Genomic DNA, 24576 nt, shown 5'->3' on the forward strand with positions numbered 1-24576 from the left:
AGAGTATCTTTGTAAGTAGCATAAGAGGGAGTGATGTGTATGTGTGTCTGGGAACAAGATCTTAAAGACTAAGAAAGGAGGAATGGATGGGTGTGTAGAAGCAAGTATAAGAATATCTTTGTAAGTAGCATAAGAGGGAGTGATGTGTATGTGTGTCTGGGAACAAGATCTTAAATGGTTTGTTGTTATTTTTTTCAACATTTGTTCTTATTTGTAGATTTTTATAGGACTTAAGTTTTGAAATTTCTCTACACACACGAAATAAATTTCAATTCCTTCATCCACTAGATGTGTCCTTAAGTGCAAAGTCTACATTCGCTTTTGTTATTCATGCTATAATACATATTCATTCACTTTAAACTCCAAATGCATTTTTATTGTATATTTTACTTGTTTCGGCCATTAGACTGCGGCCATGCTGGGGCACCACTATGAAGAATTTTTAGTTAAATGAATCAGCTTCAATAGTTTTTTTTTTTTTTAAGTCTGGAATTTATTTTATTTGTCTCTTTTGCCAAACCGCTCAGTTACGAGAACGTAAATACACCAACACCGGTCGTCAAGTGGTAGTGGGGACAAATACACACTCTCTCTCTCACACACACACATATATATATATATTTGATGGACAGGCTACTTTTAGTTTCTGTCCATCAAATTCACTCACAAAACTTTGGTCAGTCCGAGACTATAGTGGAAGACACTTGCCCAAAGCGCCACACAGTGGAACTGAACCCGGAACCATGCGGTTAGGAAGCAAGCATCTTAACACACAGCCATGTCAACTTCTATTGCTTAATTTTTTTATTCATGCATATTAGAGTATTTCTTAATGGGTTTGGTGTGGAATTAATATAATTAATACTACTTGGTACTTTGGGTAACAGTACCTAATTGTAGACAATGTTACTGATAAAGTCACCTACAAGAGGACACTGCAAGGTTAATCTTAGGGAGTCACTGAGGGCTAAGCCATTATTTTTACCTTTTCCAAATTATTACTAGTACTATTCTATTGTTTTCCCCACTTTTTCTTAAAATTTATATTAATGTCACTAGTATTCCGCCAAGGTCGACTTTAACTTCATAATTTTAGGGTCGATAAAATGAGTACCAGTTGACCCAGTGCTCAACTGGTACTTCTCTGAACCTGCGCCAAAATTTGAAATCAATATTAATGTCTCTAGTTATGGTGGCAAGCTGCCAGAATCGTTATCACACCAGGAAAAATGCTTAATGGCATTTGCTCCGTCTGAGTTCAAATTCTGCCGAGGTTGACTTGCCTTTCATCCTTTCAGAGTCAATAAGTACCAGTTGAATCCTGGTATATCTATCTATAATCTACCTACTTACTTATCACTCTCACAAAATTGCTGGCCTTGTACTAAAATTTGAAAATATATTCATGCCTCTAGTTTTATTTTTGCAATTGTTTCTATTATTGTTTTTAGTGGAATCAAGAATTTCACTAACTGGGGAAGGTTCTATTTTATGTTAGGCTTTGTATGAGTAAAATTAATATTATTCCTCCCCTAATCTGAATAGTGTTACCTATCCTCAAGAGACTGTGGTGTGGTTCACCAAACCAGTGTTTTCTATACCTTTACTCTTGTTTCTTTACTACCCACAAGGGGCTAAACACAGAGAAGACAAACGGATTAAGTCGATTACATTGACCTCAGTACGTAACTGGTACTTATTTAATCGACCCCGAAAGGATGAAAGGCAAAGTCGACCTCGGCGGAATTTGAACTTAGAACGTAACGGCAGATGAAATACGGCTACGCATTTCGCCCGGCATGCTAACGATCCTTTACTCTCAGGTTGAGTGGTTACAGGGATGGTTAGGTCACTATTGGTTTTATTTCAGGTATCATTAGCCTTAGAATAGTAGGACTTTTACTTATGTCCAGTTTTCACTGGTTTGTAAATAAAATATTAAAGAGATAAATAACAGTGCCGTTTTTGCCTGTAATTAGTTACCCCAGTTAAGTTTAGAGATACTGGAATAGTACACATTAACTCACTTCTGCACCTTTACCGTCATCAACTGTTTTAAATGCCCTCTTTATGGGGGCCTTATACTTTAACCAAGCCAATTGTCATTTAGTGGACTAATTTGCCTCCAGGAAAAAAAAAAGTTTTCCGTCACTTCTGCTCAAACTACTCCACACAGTATCTTACTGTATTCGGCTTGGCCTTACAAAATGGATCCACATCTAGACTTTGCATGGAACGTTTCATTTTTTCTCTACAAACTTATACACCATTTGGTCTTAACTTACCACCCACTCTCTTGTAACTGCTCTTCACACTCCACATATCATTACACACATTACACGTACTGCCACTCTCAACCCAGCAAACACCCTCACTTTTCGTACCTGCCTGACACATAGACATACACACACAAATACATACATGTATATAGTTATATGCACACTTACATACACTGATCTACTGCCAGGTCCTTGAACAATTCTCTCTCTACCTCATTCCATTTCTTTTAATTAGTCTTATTCTTTCTTTCTTCTGCATACATACATATTTATTTGCACACACACATGAATGCATTTACAAATAAGTTGACATTAATCTACTTACACTTTTATATAAAGACTTATGTACATCTTCAAATACATTTTCACATGGGTATAATTATGTATATGCATGTATCTAAATGTGCATGTGCATGTACACACACACTCACAATAGATCTTTTTAACCTAACACGCAAACACACACAATACCAATACCTCCTATATAAACATCTTTTAATCGCTAACACTGTCAGAAACACGCACATGCTGCTTGTAACTTTTATATATACACATACACACTACACATGATCTTCACACATACACATACACCTGCCACACACACACCAAGCACTCATTATTGAAAACCATAATTACCTTTCACACTTTCATGAAGTCAGAGACTGAACATGAGTTATCCACACAATTTTCTTTTTTCCTGGTTCTCTCCTCTTCCCTGGACTTTTCTCTGTATCTGACAAAGGATCATGTCCAAAACGTTATACTTTTAATCCATAGATTTTTTTTTCCTTTTTTGTGATTCAGCCTAATATTAACCATGAACAGTCTTTTGACTTTTGTTATTGATTTACTACAAATCGTAGTCGTGGCCATTGCCAGTGTCATGTAAATGGCACGTAAAAAGCATCCATTATTCTTGGAGTGGTGGCACTAGGAAGGGCCGTAGAATCCATGCCAAGTCAGAACCTGGTCCAGCTCGTGGCTTACCAAGTTTCAAGCAAACCGTCTAACTCATGCTAGCATGGAAAATGGATGTTAAATGATGATGATATCATTTTAATGTTCATCTTTTCATGCTTGCATGGGTTAAAGTTTACAGGAGGCAGGTTTTCTACAACTGGATGCCCTTTCTGTCGCCAAACCTCACCTCTTTCCAAGTAGCTAGTACTTACTCATAGACAAACATGTCCTCGCAGAATATTGGAAATGAATGCCACTTCTTGTATAACAGTAACAACCATTTTACAACTAACACGTCAAAACAAAGAAACATAAATACATACATGCATTCACATACATACGACGGGATCCTTTCAGTTTTTGCATAAATACATACATATATATGTGTGTGTGTATGCATGTATGTATATATATATATATATATATATATAAAGATTAAGGTAGTTTTACTTCTTAATATTTATAAGGCAGAATCTATAAGAATCAAATCAACATAGTGAAACATGGAATAAAATAGTACACGTCCTTATAGAATATATAATGTTTTCAATGACTGAAATATACAAGTGACTATCTTCCTTTCACTTGTTAGTACCTGCAAAAAATCAGTCATTTTTATTGTAGAAAATACAAAGAGTGACAATTCACAATCACCATTTAAATAACTCAAATCTTAAACTAGATTTTGATATATCAGTAAGACTCAACTTAAACCCACACAGAACCACATCATGTACAGACAACCTAGATTGCATTCAACAAATTAGCTGTGATTCATTCACCAACATGCTGCAATCATTAGCCTAGTTTTCTCTCTCTGCTGTTCTGTTAACATATCTATCTCCACCACCTACCAAGGACAACAACCCTTAGGAATTGTATCCCTGCAAGCATTTATCCATAAATGTTAAACCTAACTGCATTATGACTATATAACAGGCTTCTTTCAGTTTCCCTCTATCACATCCCCTTACAAGGCATTAGTCGGGCTGGAGCCATAGTAGAAGACACTTGCCGAAGACACCACACAATGAAACTGAACCTGAGACTATGTGGTCATGGTTGGAAAGCAAACTTTTTATCACACTTGTGACTCTCCTACTCTGATTCAATTTAATAAATTTAAAAGATTTTTAAAAATTCATTTCTTACTAACTTCATCCATCAGTAATTGTATATGCAAGAAATTTCAGTTAAGAAATTAAATTATTCAACAATAAGACCCAGAATGATATAATAAAATTTATTATCATTAAAAAGAAGGAAAATCTTCCATAAGCACACAAGTCAAAGCTCACAGAGCTGAATATTTTAAATGACAACCCTATACATTAAAGAGATTGAAAGAATCAACAGCAGATGAGACATGGCAAAACTAAGTTTGTCAACACACACGCACTAAAAAAAAAGCAATAAATACAATTTCATTACATTTAAATGTTATTCCCAATTTATGAATTTTATAATGAATTTCAAATAATATATTTTAACACTTCATTTAGAAATTAATATATACACAGTCAACACAAATGATTAACATGAGTAGCCTAAGACTATGGACTGCCAAAATATAGATTGATTTTAATATGTGGATAATGGAAGATGTTACCTCTATGTTTTTCACTTAAGTCATGCAAAGCTAGTACGATGAGTAGAACTGCAAGGTCGGAGAGGAATGAACTAAGTACAGTCAGTAGAATGCACAATGTTTAAATTATGGGGGGAAAAAATTCAGCACAAGTTGAGAAAGCAGCTGGGCATGAAAGGCACTGTCCAATGCATGCAGGGAAAAGTGCATTCATTGGTATAAATATGTAATATGCAAATGGAAGACGTGCTGGGTGCAGGAGCAGGGAATATGGTAAAAGTATTAAGGAAGACTTGGGAAGTAGCTGCTAAGTCTTGCATGAGAAATGCAAGCCTTCACACACTGGGGGATGATGCAGGATTTAAGACAAAAACATTGCAAACCAATCCAATCCATACTTGCAAGAGAAAGTTGTTTCGTTAAATTCAGCTAATACATAATTCCTCAAACCATCCTATCTTTGCTAAGAATTCTCTATTTCTCTTACTACACTCTTTTTTTTTACTTGTTTCAGTCATTTGACTGTGGCCATGCTGGAGCACCACCTTTAGTCGAGCAAATTGACCCCAGGACTTATTCTTTGTAAGCCTAGTACTTATTCTATCGGTCTCTTTTGCCGAACTGCTAAGTTACGGGGTTGTAAACACACCAGCATCGGTTGTCAAGCGATGTTGGGGGGACAAACACAGACATGCACACACACATATATATATTTTTATAAATATATATATATATATATATATATATATACACACATATACATACATATATACAACAGGCTTCTTTCAGTTTCTGTCTACCAAATCCACTCAGAAGGCTTTAGTCGGCCCGAGGCTATAGTAGAAGACACTTGCCCAAGATGCCACACAGTGGGAATGAACCCAGAATCATGTGGTTGGTAAGCAAGCTACTTACCACACAGCCACTCCTGTGCTATCACAATAAAGATATTCAAATCTTTAATCATACTTATTCAAAGTAATATTATTGTAATTTTTCTTATTGCCTAACAATTGATTTCAGTTAAAAAAAAAAGTGCAACATATGAAACACATTTTTGGGAAATATGCCAAACAAATAAATATAGCAGTACTTTTAATAAGGCGAAAAAAAAAATGTTATTCTATCAGGAACAATTCTGATAATAGAATAATACATAGTTGAAATTTGCTTCAGTTTCAATGCTTGTATTTTCACAAATGACCTGTCGATGATATGTAAACATATTCCAATTCAACACAAATATGGTGGCAAAAGGTTTAAGCTAAATTGGCTTCGCATAAGTTATTCAATCCTACCAAGTTGGTCATTAGTTAATACCTTAGAATAAGGTAATGAGAGAGCCTCTACATGGTTGTTAACATGTTAGAAATAGCAGCCAAATCTCTCTCAAATCACATTGCGTTATCATTTAAAAAATAAAATAGAAGATATTGATTTATGCCTAAAACAATGGAATGGTCACTTCTTGAATGTCTTTGATCAAAGGTTTGCTTGATCAGAACTGACCTGGAGCTTAAAGAGATTTTTCAATTTTTGCCCCAAACAGTCAGCAAAACTATGACTAAAACATTAGATTTTACCTATCTCAAAATCACAAGTTTATAACTGAAAATAACTGTCTTCATGGCACCAGTATTTCCTTCAAGGGGGACGGGGGGGGGGGGAAGAAATAGGTGAAAAATATTACATAAATATGTTTCGTTTTTGGATTTGGTTTGCAAGATTCTTTATATAAGTTCATGTGTTGAAGCATATTCTGTTGTCTGGGGAGAGTCATTTTCTTTTTGAGCCTTATAATGTAACACATTCACCGGTAAAATTAAAAATAAAAATAAGAAAAAAGTGGAAATTTTACCAGTGAGTGTGTTACATTATAAGGCACAAAAAGAAAATGACTCTCCCCAGACACAACAGAATACATAAGTATGACTTTTCATGAATGCAACAATCATTTAAATGGACCTCTCGTAAACTGCTTTTTCAAAAATTGAGGTTTAAAAAAAAAAATTGCCATTTTTGATTGGACCAATATTTAAGTTATATAATTTCCATTATCCCATTGAAATTCAGAACACTGCGTTGGCAAAGTTATTAAACGTTTTTATTTTTAAAGGCACATTTTATCTTTATTGAGCTGTGAAATTCTTTTCTATGCCTAAAATATATTTGCTTTTTCTGCATCAGATGCACAGTTTCATCATCATCAAATTATTTAATTGTAGTTTTATACATTCATTTCTTCTACAATCACAAACATACATTATAAAAATTATAAACATCTTTCTTTTCTTGTTAAAAATGAAGTAGCAGATAACTCGGTCAAAGACACTTAAATAACAACAATGCACATTTTTCATTCAACATAAAAATAAAGGCATGATTATTTATAGCTTTTTTACATTTTTTTTTTAAACTGGAGAATGTATTTTCAGGGGTTGGGGGAATATGCCCAAATATCTTTGCAAATGACAAATTTTATTTACAAAACTGTTGGATTGAAATTTGAATAATATTAATTTAATCTTAGCATACCTATCTTTAAAAATTTCATATATATGGGATTTAGCTGAATATAGTGACACAGCTATTGAATATGAGAAGAGAAGAAACAACATTAATATCAAGCAAATTATTACAAGAGAAACATATAAATTAGACTAATTTTTTAGTTTTATAATATTGTTAAATTAATTTAAATTCTTTTATGAACATTTTTCTCAATGTAAAACCTATTAATTTTTTAACTGTAATTCATTGTACATATTTTATTCTTTATTTATCACTGTCTTACATCTATGGGTGGAATGGTTTTTTGCAAATTTGACATTTTCACAAATATCACAAAGCAAATATCTTCATAAACGTAAGCTTTAAAATATATGTCACGTTATTTCATATAAAAATAGCTCATTGACAATAACACTGAATAGTGGAGGAAACTAATGTACGAACTGCATAGAAATAATCATTATCACAAATCACACATAACCAACACTCTCGTAATATCTGTTACATAACAACTTAAAATGGGACAATTTTGTATTTATCATTTCATTACAGTAAATCTGATTATCACTTCAGACAGTTTTTAAAATTAATACATATACATTATTTTACAATAAAACAAAATACAATTCCCCAAATCACCACCATATAAAAAAATCTTGTGCTTTTAAACATCTCTTATTTTACAACAAAGTTCAAAACATTCAACAAATTGAAATGACAAATAAATGTCAATGTTGACTGAAAGGAAGCCAATAAAGATGTTCAAACCTATTTCTTCTCAACTAATAATAATTTCATAATAACATTATTCAAAAAATAATAATTAAAATGAATTATCATCAGTGACTAAAACACACCACCAAAAAAATCTGTTATGCCTTCTCCATCATTCAAATTAAACATATAATCTTCCATATAGATAGGTGGTTCAAGGTGAGTAAGTGTAGAGTCAAGATTTTGGTCTTCAGTTTGCTGTAAAAGATTTATGTTGGCATCTGGGGATATATCTTGTTCTTCAAGCAGTGCATTTTTCAACGAAACTTGTGCTGTTAAAACAAAAGTAATAACCATGAATATTTGTATGATAAAATGAATATATATATTATGTATGTATAAAAAATTTGTTTTGTTTTCATTTTAACATTTACTTTCCCATGTATGCATATGTCAGATGAGAGTTTATTGAGACTGGGTAGAATTTTCTATGGTCAGATACCTTACAAGTGAAATGATAATCTCCCATTCTAACACATATATTTGTTTGTTTCTCCATGCTAGTATGAATTAGATGTATATATTATTGAGGTACTGTTTTACAACTAGATACCTTTCTTGTTACTAACCCATACCTGTTTTTCAAAAAAGGAGATCTCTTATTTCATGTCTTTGAAAGCATGAAGTGAGTGGACAATTTGTTGACAAGGAACAATAATACATGTAGTGGGTGACTTTTGTAGAACACAATTGTAAACATACACACATCCATGTATGCATATGATTAGCTTCTTTCACTTTCTATTTATGATATTCACTAACAAGGATTTGGTTGGCCCACCATGCAGTGTGGTTAAGAAATTTGTTTCCCAACAACATGGTTTCTGGTTCAGCCTCAGTGCATGACACCTTGGACAAGTGTCTTTTGCTATAGCCCCAGGCTGGCTAAAACCTTATGAATGGTTTTGATAGATGGAAATTTGAAGAAACTCATCATGTGTATTCTTGTCTGGACATTGCACAACAATTATGAGAGTTACCATCCATCATACAAGCACAACTGCTTCTAATTTTCCATGAAAACATGTCCAGTCATGGAGAAATGTTACCTTGCTTAAAAACAGGTAAGGGTTGGTGACAGGAAGGGCATTCAGCCATAGAAAATCTGCCTCAATGAACTTCATCTGACCCATGCAAGCATGGAAAAGTGGATGTTAAAATGATGATATTGTATCATCATCATTGTTTATGTTAAGACTAACTTCTTTGAAATATTGTTTTTATTAAATTATTTCTGATTAATTAATTTATCTATTTCTATTAACTGATTGAATTAAGAATTGAATAATATATTGCTGCTATTTTTAGATTTTAAAATTAGAATTTCCTATTTCAGTAATAATTATAAATTAACTGTAATAGAATATCATCTTCTAACATTGTAAAATTTATTTAATAAAAAATAAATTAATGCTTAATATTTTAAGCTCAGCAACAATTGGCAAGTAATTTAATAAGGTCATTTGGTATAAAACTTAAATAAGAGGTATTGAGTTATAATGTGAGAGAAAACAGACTAAACACTACAACACCATTGACATGTACTGTAACAAATGCTAAAAAAAGTAACTAATATGACTTCTTGCAACAAATGAAATTCTCATAATAATTTGAATACATTGGGTACAAATAGAATAGAATGAAGTTTGCTAACAATGGCCACATCTTATTAAGCATCACACGCTGAATTGCATGTAAAAACCAGTGGCAGATATTATCAAACCTCAATTTCACATATCTGTATAAAAGCAAATTAAGGAATCGATAAAAGAGCCTCTACATAAAACATCCTCTTTTGAGAAATAAACTGCATGAAACATGGCTCGTCGTGATGTGGCCTGCACAACTATATAAAAATTCAAGGTAATTTTTTGTTGGCATGCCATTCAGAAAGTTCCACAGGCTGCAGTTCATGATTGCTCTACATGGTCACTTATTTGCTGGAAATAACAGCCAAAACACACTCAAATCAAACCCCAACATGTTAAATGAAGTATATATTGGGCAATATAGTACTTCATATATAATAATATTAAGATGGTCATAGCTGGTAGGTCTTTCATCATGGGACTGTGAGATCAGAGTTGGTTTGGAGTTAGACAACAAAACCATGCTAAATCTAAATATATACATATTACATCTTAGAGTCATGTTTGTCTTCAAACAAGTAACTCGATCTGAGACAATGTGTTGAAACAGAAACAATTAAACATTATGAAAGATTCTGTTTGACCATCTGAAAATGCACCAGCATTGTTGAGCTTGCTTGTTTCTTGATATGTCAAAAGCTTCCATTGCACAACTGCAATCTGGTTACTGACAATTCCACCGCATCAGTGGATTTCTGAGACACTGTACAACATTCCATTATTATAAACTTCTTTCCCACAATGGTCACCCAACATGCTAGAAATAACAGCTACAAACTTATCAAATTAGAGTAGATTGTTGTTATAACAATGACTTGTTAATAAAAATGCTTTTGTTTACAAAACATCACATTTCATCATCATTCTTCCTAGATCAACCACTTTGTTAACTTCATGGACTGCATACTCCTCTTCCTCCTCACTTCAACAATAACAAATGGCAATATAATGTCTACCCACTACATCTTTTCCTCAATTCATTAATTCAATATGTACGCATTGCTAGATCAATGTAACATTTTCTCTCTATCTGTTTAATTGATAAATTGTTGAGTTATAAAGTATTACAATCAAGTTAAAAGGTTCCAAAATTGAAGTCATATAAAAACACACATCATCATCACCATCATTTAACATCTGTTTTCTATGCTGGTGAGCTAGAGGACTGCACCAAACTACACTATCTGCTTTGAGAGGAATTCTATAGCTGGATGCCCTTCCTAACACCAACCACTTCACAAAATGTACTGAGTGCTTTTTAACATGGCACCATCACCAGCAAGGTCACCAAGCAACTTGCAAGACAAAGATACCTCAACTGAATAAGGAGTAGTATTGAAGGAGATGGCTTCATGCCAGGTGATGAGAAGTTAAAGTATGATAGAGGAACAGGCATTTTGCTGTAGATAAGATACATGGCTACTCCAGCTGGAAAAGAAAGGCAGGAGAGAGAAGATAGTGATGCAGATGTGTCAGAGTGTACCCTCAAAGTACAGGGGAGGTGAAAAAATAAGAATACTTACTTTTAAAGCTATCACAGGATGTAGAATCTTCTGATAATTGTTCTTCACTTATACTACTACTACTATTATGACCCTCTGTTGCTGGTGTGTGTTTGACATCCTTTTTTACATCATCGGGACACAAATACACCTCAATGGCTTGACTGTTACTTTTTAACCAAATCTGCATATTATTCAATAAAATACAAGTGGTTGTTTTAAAAAAAAGAAAACAAAAGGAAAGAGTGAAATGAGTAAAACAGTATAAAAAATCACAATAAAAAGTCATTTACAATGTCCATAACTTGAAAAGTTTATTACATTTGGTATCATTAAAATGCAAAGCAAAAGTTTGAGATATTCATCATTATCATTTGACGTCCACTTTTTCATGCTTGTATGGATTAGATGGAATTTGTTGAAGCAGATTTTCTACGATCAGATGCTCTTCTTGTCACCATTGCTCACCTATTTCCAGGTAAGGTAATATTTCTCCATAGCCATACAAATTTCCCACAGAAGATTGAAAATAGACATCACTTGTATGACAGTGACAACCATGTGATGTTAGGGTAAGGGCACATACATAATGTGTGTGTAATCAAAGTAAGCAACAAGGATATCCAGGTGTTGCTTATTTTGATTTTAATCACCTTAATTTGTGTATATATACACACACCACAAGCTTCTTCCAGTCTCTGTCTACTAAATCTATTCACATGGATTTTGGTCAGTCTGAAATTATAGAAGACATTTGCCCAAGGTGCTGTGCAGTAAGACTGAACCCAAGACCACATGGTTGAAAGCAAGCTTCTTAATCACACAGCTATGAACCATACCACCACCTATACCAAAATTATTGGTGTTCTGTTACCATCATTATCTACATACATCATAAATGGACACATCACTATAATAAGGGGATGTTTCTCTGCACTTGTAATTTGTAAGCATGATGTTTTTGTTGTTTTTTTCCAATTTTGTTACTTTAGCAAGTTATTTGGATAAGTGCATGGTATTCCAATGACATGGACATTCAATGCATCTTCGTGTTACAATAATTGATGCTTGTAATACTAACATTGAACATTTGAGCTTAATCTTAATAATCAGTGATTGTTTCTTGTCAAAATAGCATTCTCTTACAAACATTTTTCATGCTTTGTATTTCACAATTACTTAACATTGTTGTTGAGCAAAAACGCTTTCCTCCGTAGCATACATTTTTTAAACATAGGTTTTCAAATGATTTCACAAACTGTTTCAATTTACATCAATTAGTTTCACAGCTAAAAAGTGAATAATCATAGGTAGCTAGAAATTGATCAAAAATTTTTAATAGAAAATGTTTCTATAAATGCTGCTCCTTGTAAAAACATTCTAGAAAGATTCTATAAAATTTCATGAGATTCTACATAGCTCTGTACCAATTCATTTTTGACTATGCAGTTAAGTCCTATACTATTGGATGTTGCCATAGTCAAGCCTTTCTCAAGAACATTACTGATACAAAGAACATAAAATTAATACTGAAAGTAGAAAGGAAAGTAAAAAAAAATTAAAGCTCACCTTTGATATATCAGGTAATTCTAAACGTGTTTCAGGAGGTGCTTTGACAGCCATAACTGTTTGATCATCTAATGATCTTATATTTCGTATATCATGATACGTTACATATGCATATTTAAGATTGAATTAAAGAAATAATGAAATTCAAAGGGAAAAAAAAATTATGAAAACATTAATACAGATAGATAGGAAATAAAAAAAATATTATGTAGGCCTGATTACACATTTAATGATGATACTAACTCCCTGCCACATTTTTACTCCAATCCCACACATTTTATTCAGTAAATTTGTTTCTACTGAATCTAACACTATGATGAAAAAAGAATTACATAGATGCAAACTATTTTAATTTTTCATTAATAAAGAGGAAGGAGGGATTTTTGAGAACTACTGATTTACACTATAGTCCTAAGAAGGACTGACAATGTTTTATATTTGTGTGTGAGCATATGTGTGAGTACATGTTTATCTTTTTGGAAAATACTCAAAATGAAACCTTGAATAGAATACACACACATAAACACTTACATAACATTGTCTACTTCTCAGAGTTATACAAAGTAAATAGCAACATTACTTGTCTTTACTCTCAGTTATTTGATGTAGGTATATACAGTTGCGACCAAAATGTTCAGAACGGCATTGTTTTCGTAAGAAAAGTAGGTATAAGTTTTTATATTCTATAATTTTCACAGACAATAAATACGATTTTATTATCGTATTTATTATCTGTGAAAATTATAGAATATAAAACAACTTTGATAAAAACTTATACCTACTTTTCTGACGAAAACAATGCCGTTCTGAACATTTTGGCCGCAACTGTATATCAGTGTATATAACATAGTGACCTCCCTTGTATTGCGAAACTATATGAGCATCAGGTCCTCCACCTACTTCTTATTTTCTCAACTAAAACTATTTTATAAGCAATGCACTTTCAAGTAGTTGAAGATTTCTAATACTGTAGATATCTAGAATAAACAGTACGAGAAAATTTGAGTGACAACAGACATTCCACAGAAATTATCATTATCATTTTAACATCTACTTTTCCGTTGTTGTTTCAGTGCCAATTTAGTATAAATGGATTAATCATTATGACAACTACTATTGTAACCACTATATGATATTTTTTGAAGTAAAATACACAAAAGGGAACATTTTTTATTCATAAAAGGATATTTTGATTTTTCTGGGTCTTCTGTAAGGATTTTCAGCTGTTTTGTACAGTGTTCTATTAATTCATCCATTTCATTTTCTTTAGCTTCATAAATAGCCATTTCTGTCAACAATAAAATATTTAGAGTTTGCTTAAAATTAACAAAGAATGAAGATTACATTTATCAAGTTATGCAGATATGTTTCTAATATCATCGATTATGTTTAAATTTAGTTTCTACTGTCAAAAGGAAGAAAACCCTGGACAAAACTCAAAATATTTTTAGTAAGATGATCTATAATAATTTGTAGGGAAATTTGGGGATGGAGAATAGAAATCATTCAACCACTGTAGTGGTTGAATATATTAAGTCCACCATTTCGTCAATTGCACCAGCTTCCAAGCTTCACCATTAATGCAAACTGTTAACAGTTTTAAAGAGGACACCTCCTCAGCTACACTTTGGCATAAATAGTTTGAGATTTGGTTCAGTAGAAAAGTTACATCAAAATATCTGTGACCCCAAGGGGGGCAGTAAGGCACCTATTCACCTTCAATTAACATAAACTTTTAAATTTTAAAATAAAAGTATACTTTTCTTAGGCTTAAATGATAGAAAAATGTATGAGAACTGTAAAGAGTGATAAATTAGAAGAACTGGCATTCATTGCTGCAATATTTTAAGTAAAAAGTTTCTTATTCTTTACTTTACTTGAAGTAATAGTTTGTCCTATATTTTTACAGATGTATTAACTTGTCCTGTATTTTTTCAGGTTTATAATCTTAAGAATATTACTTTTCATGCTCACATTTTTCCATGTAATATTACTAATAAGTGAAATTGTAAGCCAATTCCTTTTATATGGAAAAACATTTGGTTCAGACATATTAAAATTGAGTAATGAAAGCAATTTCAACAGTTTGACTAACATTTAATACTAGTTATTGATAAACAAAGGAGGAATCATTGTAAATGTTTTAAAAGTACCTGAATGTAAATCCATTAATTTCGTAGTAAGCTGGAGTGGCACAGGATTAGCAGCTATTGATGATATACAACCTCTGTAAATAAATAAATAAATATATCATTTAGAAAATTTGAAAGCAATTGATAAACAGAATCTGTAGAGAATTTAAGAAAATGCCTGGCAACATTTAAACATCTCTTTATGTTCTGTCACGGTCAATTCTGCCTTTATTCTTCAACACCAGCCTGAGAATTTAAATGGTGAATGATACCAAACAGGCTGAAATTAGCCATAGTGACCTATTCATATTTAAGTGAGAATTTCAATGCAAATCTCATTAGTACATTCATGAAAACACATGGCTTCACTATGTAAGTTATTGAATGAACTGTCCGACATTATTTTACTTGATATTTGAGCATTGTAAATTTGTGGAGACTTTTTCCCACTTCGATTTTATGAAAGGTTTCACTATGGATAAAAACTGGATACCAGTATCATGTTGTCATGCAGCAAGTTTGAATTTGAAGTATTTTCAAAAGACAGAAAAATTCAAAACAAACGGCAAACATAAAAACCACATGTGTGATTATAAATAGGATTTTTTTTTCCCTCCTGAAAGTGAAACAATTCTAACAGTTCAGACAGCAGAGAAAAAAGCAATTTGTACCTAAATCATCATCATTATTTAGTATCTGCTTCCCATGCTGGCATAGGTCAGACAGTTTGACTGGAACTGGTAAGCCAGTGAGCTGTACCATATTCCAGTTTGAATTTTGGTTTGGTTTCTACGGCTGGATGCCCTTCCTAACACCAACAACTCCAAGAGTGTAGTGGATGCCTCTTATATGTCACTGGTACGGGTATTTTATGTGTTACCAGCACTACCCACAACTCAATTTTACTTGGCTTGATGAGTCTTCTCAAGCACAGCAAATCGTCAACGATCTCTATCACTTGTCATTGCCTCTATGAGACCCAACATTCGAAGATCATGCTTCACTACCTCATGCCATATCTTCCTCTTCCACAGGTTCCCTCCTCAGTTAGAAAATGGCACTTCTCTATGTAGCTGTCCTCACCCATACACATCACATGACTATACCAGTGTAACCGTCTCTCTTGCACACTACACCTGATGCCTCTTATGTCCTATTTTTTTCACGAGATGCTTACACTCTGTCATACATGCACACCAACATTGCACATCCAGTGAAGCATACTGGCTTCATATCTTTCAAGCCTAGCTTTATTTCTTTCATGTCTTCATATGTCCTCTGCAGCCACAGCTCACGTTTCACTGCAGTGTAGCATGGCTGTTCATACACAGGTATCATACAATCTGCCTTTCACTCTGAGGGAGAGACCCTTTGTTATCAACAAAGGTAGAAGCTCTCTGAATTTTGCCCTGTCTATTCTGATTCTAGCAGCTACGCTCTTGCAGCATCTCACCTCCACTGCTGACTTGGTTACCTAGATAATGACAGCTATCAACTACTTGTAGGTATTCCCCTTGGCATTTGATGGAGTCTATTTTCAGTATGTTTCTAATGCTTATTGTACCTGTACATCTGCCAAACACAAAGGCTATTTTCCCTGCTAACCTTCCTCTAATATTGCTTGCACCTCTTATGTGTCCATAGCTTGCACTGAGGACGCCTTATGGAGCTTCTACCAACACCTTTTCTACATATTGAGCTGGGCCATCTACTGGAAGGGATTCATGATTTGTCTACTTTGAATTTGATGGTTTCAGAAAAGATGAAACAAGATTTTTTCAAATTTAACCCAAATAGTAGGAACTAAAATTATCAGCTTTAAAATGAAAGATTTTATTCATAATGTTGATTTAATCCAGTACATCTCAGACTTACTTTAACTACTGTTCTCTTTCTTTTAATAACACTTTTTAATGCCTCAACCCTTGGATATTTCAATATCCACATTTTTTCATGTACATACAAATAATATTAAGCCAGAGGATGTATCACCTGCTTGGTGTAGGTGATACATACTTAGCACATGGCTTTGACTAAGCTCAGGTACATAGTCTTGATGCTTCATATACACTCCTGTAGCTAGCAAGTAAAATTTATCTTTATATCTCAATTTATAGTTGTTGGTATTGAGATTGTGGCTAACAAACTGTTTATTTTATATTGCATTTAATTTTTTAGTTAATATTTAAATAAGATATGAAGACTTCCATCCCCAACCTTCTACAGTACTTGTATAATATGAAAAGCAATTATGTCTTAGTTGCAAGTAAAAACAAAGAAGCTGTGTAGTCAAAAGAAAACATAGAATGACCAACATTTAATGGCCATTTCCATGCTGAGAAGTCAAAAGACTACACCAAACTCCAATGTCTGTTTTGGCATAGTTTCTACAGCTTGATGCCCTTCCTAAAGTCAACCACTTTACAGAGTGTGCTGGGTGCTTTTAACATGACACTAGCAGCAGAAGTCACCAAATAATTTACATGACAAGATGCCCCAAGGAGAGAAGGAATAGGATTGGGGAAGGTGGCTCTGTACCAGATGAGAGGTTAGAGTATGACAAGAGGGACAGAAATTGGTGTCCTGCAAAAAGGAGATACAAGGCTTCCTCAGTAGAAGAGAGAAGATGGTGAGGATGTGACAGGGAGTACACGAAGTGTATATAAGTGAAACGGGACCATAGATTGGATAGGGTGAATGAGTGGGTCAGTTCACAGGACTGTGAAAGTAAGTGGGAGGTGGAAAGGAGGGAATATAGTGAGTAGACAGAAATAGGAGGGGTTGTTTGGGAGATGTATTGTGGAGAGTAAGAAAAATTCATTACAAAACATTTAATTTTGAAAAATTCAAAAGTAATTTTTTATAATTAAGTTGTAATATTTTTATCAACTTACTGAATGGTGAGAATCATTAAAATACTTCTTTGTAATAATTTCACAGATATAAGAATATGCAAAGGTGAAAATGGGAAGAATTTCAAGAAATAAGCATAACATTGAATACTTTGATCAATAAGGATATGTGTCAATAAAGTACCAGTATTCACCTTATCACTACAGTCTTAAAGTATACTTACCAATGGTACAGGAACACAAGTTTTATGGTCAATATTTAGAAAAGTGGCAAAAACAGAAAAAAATGAAACTTCACAAAGACTTACTTCCATTGAATATGATTTTTAGACTTTTTTGATATAAGATTGATTCCTTCCAATACATTTGTTATATCATATATTCTTCGTTTCTGAACTTCTAAAGATTCTGCAGCTTTATTTAAATCCACAACCTGAAAATGAAAACACATTTTATTTTGTATATTATCTTTTTATCCATCGAGAACTTGGTATAAAAATATTTTAAACGAACGAAACAGAGCTGTGGCTGTTTGGTAAGAAGTTTCCTTCCCAACCACATGGTTCTTAGTTCAGTCCCACTGCATGGCACTATGGGCAAGTGTCTTCTACTATAGCTGCAAGCCAGCCAAAACCTTGTGAGTAGATTTGGTAGGCAGAAACTGAAAGGAAGCTCACTGTGTGTGTGTGTGTGTATGTATGTATGTATTTATGTTTATGTGTCTTTGTATCTGTGTTTGTCCCCTCATCATCATTTGACAACCAATGTTGGTGTGTTTACACCCCTGTAACTTAGAGGTTTGGCAAAAATAAAGTGATAGAATAAGTACTAGGCTTACAAAGAATAACTAAAATCCTTCAAGGTGATGCTCCAGCATGGCCGCAGCCAAATGACTGGAACGAGTAAAAGAGTAAGAGTAAACAATAAATGTGAACTTACGCCATCTGGTGCATTTCTGAGCAAGCCAACAAACTTCTTCGTTAATAAGCCCAAGGATGTGTCATATCTTGTTTTTTCACCAGGGGATCGTACTAGAATACAAAGCAAGTAATGAAATCTACCAATTTTAGTAAAGCAAAGTCTAAATTGTATTAATCATACATAAGTACACAAATAACGGAGTTAAAAAGTTAAAACAAAAAAGCTAGAATTTTAAAAATCACTTATTTCAATGCACAATGTCCACTTCCTAACTAAAACTGAATGTATCTTTGCATATCCATGTACAGTTTTAGAAAGAATCACTCACATTCTTATATCCACTTTCTGTTTACCCACCTGACTAAAGCTTTCTTTAATTCAGAAAATACAAAATGAAGCTATTCTAAAATAACTCACTTAGGCACAGTACTACTAAGAAATAACAGCTTTTGCGTGTTTTCAAATGGTTTAAAATGACTATTACAATGCAATGGGTTCACTTCCTATACACTCTCAGATCAAGCCATATGCTAAGTAAATACAATTCTTATATATGGTTTGAGTTCAGTCCCAATGCATGGCACTTGTGCAAGTGTCTTCTACTATAGCTCTGAGCTGATCAAAGCTCTGTGAGTAGATTTGGGAAACAGAAACTGAAAGAAGCCTGCAGTGCATATGTGTGTCTCCTTGTGGTTGTTGTAGGCAGTGTCATTCATTTCTAATATTTTGTGAAAACATTCTGTCTATGGAGAAATATAATCTTCTTAGGAAACAGGTGAGAATTGGCAACACGAATGTTGTCTGGCCATAGAAAATTTGTCTCAATAAACAGCATCCTACCCATGCAAGAATGGAAATATGGATGTTAAAATGATGAGATGATTAAGAAATTCGTCTTGCAATCATGGTTCATCAGCAGGGTCAAAGTGGTTGTCTTTATTGGGAATGGGGTACACTACTGTACATTTCCAGAAACCAGAGTAGATATCCAGAAATAGAGGTTTAAAAACTTTAGCCACCATAGCATCTCCTGAATGACAGTAAGCACACTATCAGAACTAGAACATGTGCACTTGTACTGCTATGTATGTGTATATATATATATATATATATATATATATATATATATATATATATGTGTGTAATTTTTAAGACTATGACTTGTGTTTTTTATGTGGCACAGTACCAGTGTTTTTTACGTGACACTATAACCCACACTAATGTTTTTTACAAGGGCACCAGAACACACACCAATGCTTTTTACATGCCACCTTATTTATATTGGAAAATATAAAAGATAGATAATACATTACTTGTTTAACAGTCAAAAGAGAATAAGCTATTTTGTCAATACCTTTTGGACTACAATCTGGCAAAGCCCGTGTTTTACGGCCGCGTTTTGGAGTTCGAAGATCTTCCGTAGTTATAATACTCATTTCTAGCTCTAATTTCCGTTTAGCCTGAAAAGAAATTAAGTTAAATTAGTTTTTTTTTTGTTAAATTTGAAATGTTAAAAGTAGTCCAAAAAGATACTCAAAATTTAACCGCAGAGAATGAATATACATCAGACAGCAAAAAACTGATTTTAATCTCACCTATTACGCAGTTCAGAATGAATAAAGTTTTTGCTAATAAAGTTATTCTGAAGAAGTAAAAAAACATATTTTGACAACTGTAATCAATCTGAAAGCTAAGATGACAGTGCATATATATATATATATATATATATATATATATATATATATATATATATACCATATTTTAGAACAGCCACATTTATATCCTTTGTGTGTTGTAAGAAACAACTATGAGTTGCTGTCAGGAAGGACATCTAGCCGTAAAATACTTGGACATAATGATGGTGTTTGTGATAGCAAGTCTATTTTTTGGGAATATATATGTCAAATATTTTATACAATTCATAATCACATGTCCGTAAGTATACACACACATCAATGTGTGTGATCGAAATATTAATCTGATACTCAACCTCAAAGACAAATGATTCATACTAAAAGATGATTTATCCCCAAGCACAAAGGTGTAATTCCACTACTTGTAACTATTGGGGGGAAATGCCTACTGGAATAGTCTGTAAGAATGTAACTAAGACCATTGCATCAGCTGTATAATGGAAAGTGCATCCGGCTTCTTGAAGACAAGTTTGATTCAATTCTATATGTGAATTAAGACAAAAGAAAACAAGTCTTTATGTAGTCACTCAACCAGCTAGAAATAGCAGCTGTATCTTTGAAAATGGACATATTGAATTAAGTAGTTCTAAATACATCCCAAAAGATGGATGGTCACAGCAGGAATACTTTTGATCATAGGTCTACTCAAACTCAATTGAAAAGAGATACTGATTTGGCAAGAAGATTATTCAGAATGAAAGAGATCAAGAAAGCTGAATCAATTTTAGCAGGTACCATTTCTTACACTGAGATACCAATGTGGTTATGTGGTTAAAAATTTTACCTCCCAACCACATGGTTTCAAGTTCAGCCCCACTGTGTGGCACCTTGGGCAAGTGTTTTCTACTATTGCCTAGTGGTTGAATTTGGTAGAAACGGAAAGACAACATGTATGTATGTGTGTGTATATATATCAATGTAGGTGTATATATATCTCCTTGTCTTAACATCATCTGATAGTCGTAAATGAGTGTCACTGTCATATAAACAGTGTCATTAATTTCTAATATTTTGTGAATCTATCTTTTGTTTGTTACATGAAAACTATGTCTAACCATGGAGAAATATTACCTTGCTTGGAAACAGTTGAGAGTTGGCAACTGGACGGACATCTAGTCATAGAAAATTGCCCCTGTTAATTTTGTCCAACATATGAAAGCATAGAAAAATGGCTCTTTAAATGGCGATGATGAATACAAGCAATAGTCAAATTAAATTCTTGAGTCATCTAAATGAAAGGCAACTTTTAGATGAAGATTATAGGTAACCTTCTGAAAGATCATCATCACCATCATTCAACATCTATTTTCCATACTGACAGGCCAAAAGACTGCACCAGTCTCTAACTGCTTTGGCAAGTTTTCTATGGTTTGATTGACTTCCTAATACCGACTACTTTACAAAGTACACTGAGTGCTTTTTACATGGCACCAGCAAAATCGCCAAGTAACTTGCAAGACAATGACCACTCAGCTGAGTAAGGAGTAGAATTGAGGGAGGTAGTTTAGTGCAAGGTGATGAGAGGTTAGAGTATGACAGAGGAACAGTAGAAGGTATACATAACTACCCCAGTTGGAATAGGGGATAGAGAAAATGGTGAAGGAAATGTGTCAGGATATACCTTCAAGTTACAGGGAGGTGTATATAAAGGAAGTGTTACACAGGATTGGTTATTCAATTAACTATTGTATATGTGTCATTGTACAGGTAGCCCAATCGAAATCCAATATGATTAACACAAGTCTGCTTTTCTCAGGAGGATTGTCCAGCCTCAACAGTATGATGCTGTAGAACATTTAGGATAGAATAGTAATTATGAATGTACTATGTAAGTAGACACACAAGTACATAACTATGCATGTATGAGTATGTATGTGTAGTGCATATGATATATACAAAGAAGATATTACACATACACTTAGATGTCTGGTTGAGAAGCTTGCTTCCCAATCATATGGGTTCAGTCCCATTGTATGGCATCTCGGGCAAGTGTCCTATACTATATAACCCTGGACCAACCAAAGCTTTGTGTGTGGTTTTACATAGAAACTAAAAGAAGCTTGTCGTATGTATGTATGTATGTGCCTGTGTGTGTTTGTGTGCTTATGTGTGTGCATCCTTGTCCTTGACATGTGTTGGTTGTAAATGAGCATCATCGTCATACAAGCGAGGTTGTTCGTTTCTAGTCTTCCGTGAACATGTTTAGCTCTGGAAAACTATTAACTTGCTTAGAAACATGAAGGTAAGCAACAGGAAGGTCATCCGGCTGTAAAAAAAAATCTGCTTCAATAAATTCCGTCTGACCCATGCAAGCATCGAAGAGTACGTTAAAAATTATGATGTTTATACACACAACGTGCACGCGTGCTTACGTACACACAAATATATCTACATATAGACATGCCAATTTAATACGTGCGGAGATTGGGGACTCCTGAAACAATTTTTAAAATTTGATATTACATGGGTTCATTGATTGGAATATCGAACAGATCCTAAATTAAATTCCAAATATTTTTTTTAGTACTAAACACTAAAATAACATTGGTATCTTCTAGGTTAAAATGACTTTGCATTCAAGAACCATGACGATAGACTTAAAAAGTTGAGATAATATTTTGTAAAACACCTTAAAAAATAAATAAATACCAACCATGTCAAGAAAGGATCCGTTTTAAAAACTTGGACACGCGGCCAGAACTAGGCAGACATGTGGGTGGTTTGTTCCGATATGCCGTCAATTCATTCAGTAAACAAGATTTGGATATCAACACTAAAAATTATCTCCCTTGTCATTCATCCACAAAACTAAGCAACACATGCAAACTTTTAACTTTTCAACTGCGATCACTTAGAACATATTAGTCAGTTGGAGTGTTCTTATCCAAGTTAGAAATTAAATTACTAAACATTAAACGGACTAGAAAGTAATGTTTCCTGCGAGAAATGTAATATCAAAGCTTTTACACTATAACAAAGAAAATTATGAACTATATATATAAAAATTAATTCACTAATATACAATATTTTGGGGGGTTTGATTCGTCACCAAATTTCACTTACAGATCTATGCAGATCATATTTACCTGGTAAGTGTTTTACATTTAAATACAAAGAAAACTATATTAGATCGGCTATAAATTACAAGCCACGTTCTCAGCTTGTTAATAAGAAAAGAAAAACAAAAGAAAGAGATGTATAAACATGTGGACAGATAATTCGTTTTCATAATCAAGCACAGGTGTACGTTAAAGTCTAAAAGTGCGATAACCCATTCAGACTGATGACATTAAAAATAATTTACTAAACGATAAAATTTAGGGAAAAAAATGAAATAAACGTTAAAATATTTTTTCCTCAGAATATTTGATTAAAAATAAAGTAGCTTTTAGTTACGTCCCTTTATATTCTGAGTTACAAATCCCATCGATGCCGACAAAAATACGTATAGCTATTTCAGAACTGGAATAGATTAAATCAAAGGTCTTTTCTCCAAATTGTGTTTGACAAGAAATCGTTGAATTGAAAGCGTCATACTAAGTCAGACATGGACAACCAACAGCCCATGGGAATTTCTGAATGGCAAACCTAGAGAAAAATTACCTTAAATTTGTTTTTAGTGCAGCCCTCCTGATGATGAAGTCATATTTCGTGTCCCTTGTTCGAAAACAATTGCCCATGACTGTACTAAGTGACCTATTTCTTATGATGAATACAAATTGATTGGGGTATTTGATGAGCAACAAAAATTTTAATGAATTAAAGTTTTAATTCAATGAATACCCAAATGGCGATCTTTCGAAATTTGTACATATAATCTGTCGAATTACAGCATCTACTATAAGTGAAAGAAAGGCATTCATCATGTGGGTATCTACAGGGCAGTTTTCATAACTCTATGTGTGTGTGTGCGAAAGAGAGAGAGAGGTATACCAAAGCGATTTCGTAATTTTATTTTCCTTTATCTCTGCTATGAAAACCTTCAGTTGATTAAATAAAAATATATATATAAAGATTAGTATCTTTATTAACTCGTGATGAGGATATTTTGACCGATATAAACGATTATTTGTTTATCTGTCGATCATTGCAGATTATTTTCTTTCCCCACTATATGTACAAAGTTCTATAGATCACTATTGGAT

The 24576-nt window shown here is 33.4% G+C and overlaps 1 protein-coding gene across 3 annotated transcripts in view; it reads right to left on the minus strand.

Moving 5' to 3' along the window:
- Window positions 1-6918: 6918 nt before the first annotated feature.
- Window positions 6919-24576, minus strand: part of LOC115209926 (transcription factor E2F3-like) — a 42256-nt gene continuing 24598 nt past the window's right edge. The window contains exons 1-9 of one of the 3 annotated variants that reach the window (XM_036501116.1): window positions 24035-24150; window positions 20092-20197; window positions 18756-18847; window positions 18125-18249; window positions 14986-15059; window positions 14021-14120; window positions 12833-12947; window positions 11285-11447; window positions 6919-8384 (exon numbers count right to left, since the gene is read on the minus strand). In XM_036501116.1, the coding sequence (XP_036357009.1) occupies window positions 8185-8384; window positions 11285-11447; window positions 12833-12947; window positions 14021-14120; window positions 14986-15059; window positions 18125-18249; window positions 18756-18847; window positions 20092-20173 (951 nt within the window). In that variant the 5' untranslated portion in view covers window positions 20174-20197; window positions 24035-24150 and the 3' untranslated portion in view covers window positions 6919-8184. Of the gene's footprint in view, window positions 8385-11284; window positions 11448-12832; window positions 12948-14020; window positions 14121-14985; window positions 15060-18124; window positions 18250-18755; window positions 18848-20091; window positions 20198-23084; window positions 23485-24034; window positions 24151-24576 lie in introns of those variants that run through there. The other 2 variants (XM_029778532.2, XM_029778531.2) reach the window with 2 other exon arrangements.

This window comes from Octopus sinensis, linkage group LG3 (assembly GCF_006345805.1).
Source record: "Octopus sinensis linkage group LG3, ASM634580v1, whole genome shotgun sequence".
NCBI classification, from domain to species: domain Eukaryota; kingdom Metazoa; phylum Mollusca; class Cephalopoda; order Octopoda; family Octopodidae; genus Octopus; species Octopus sinensis.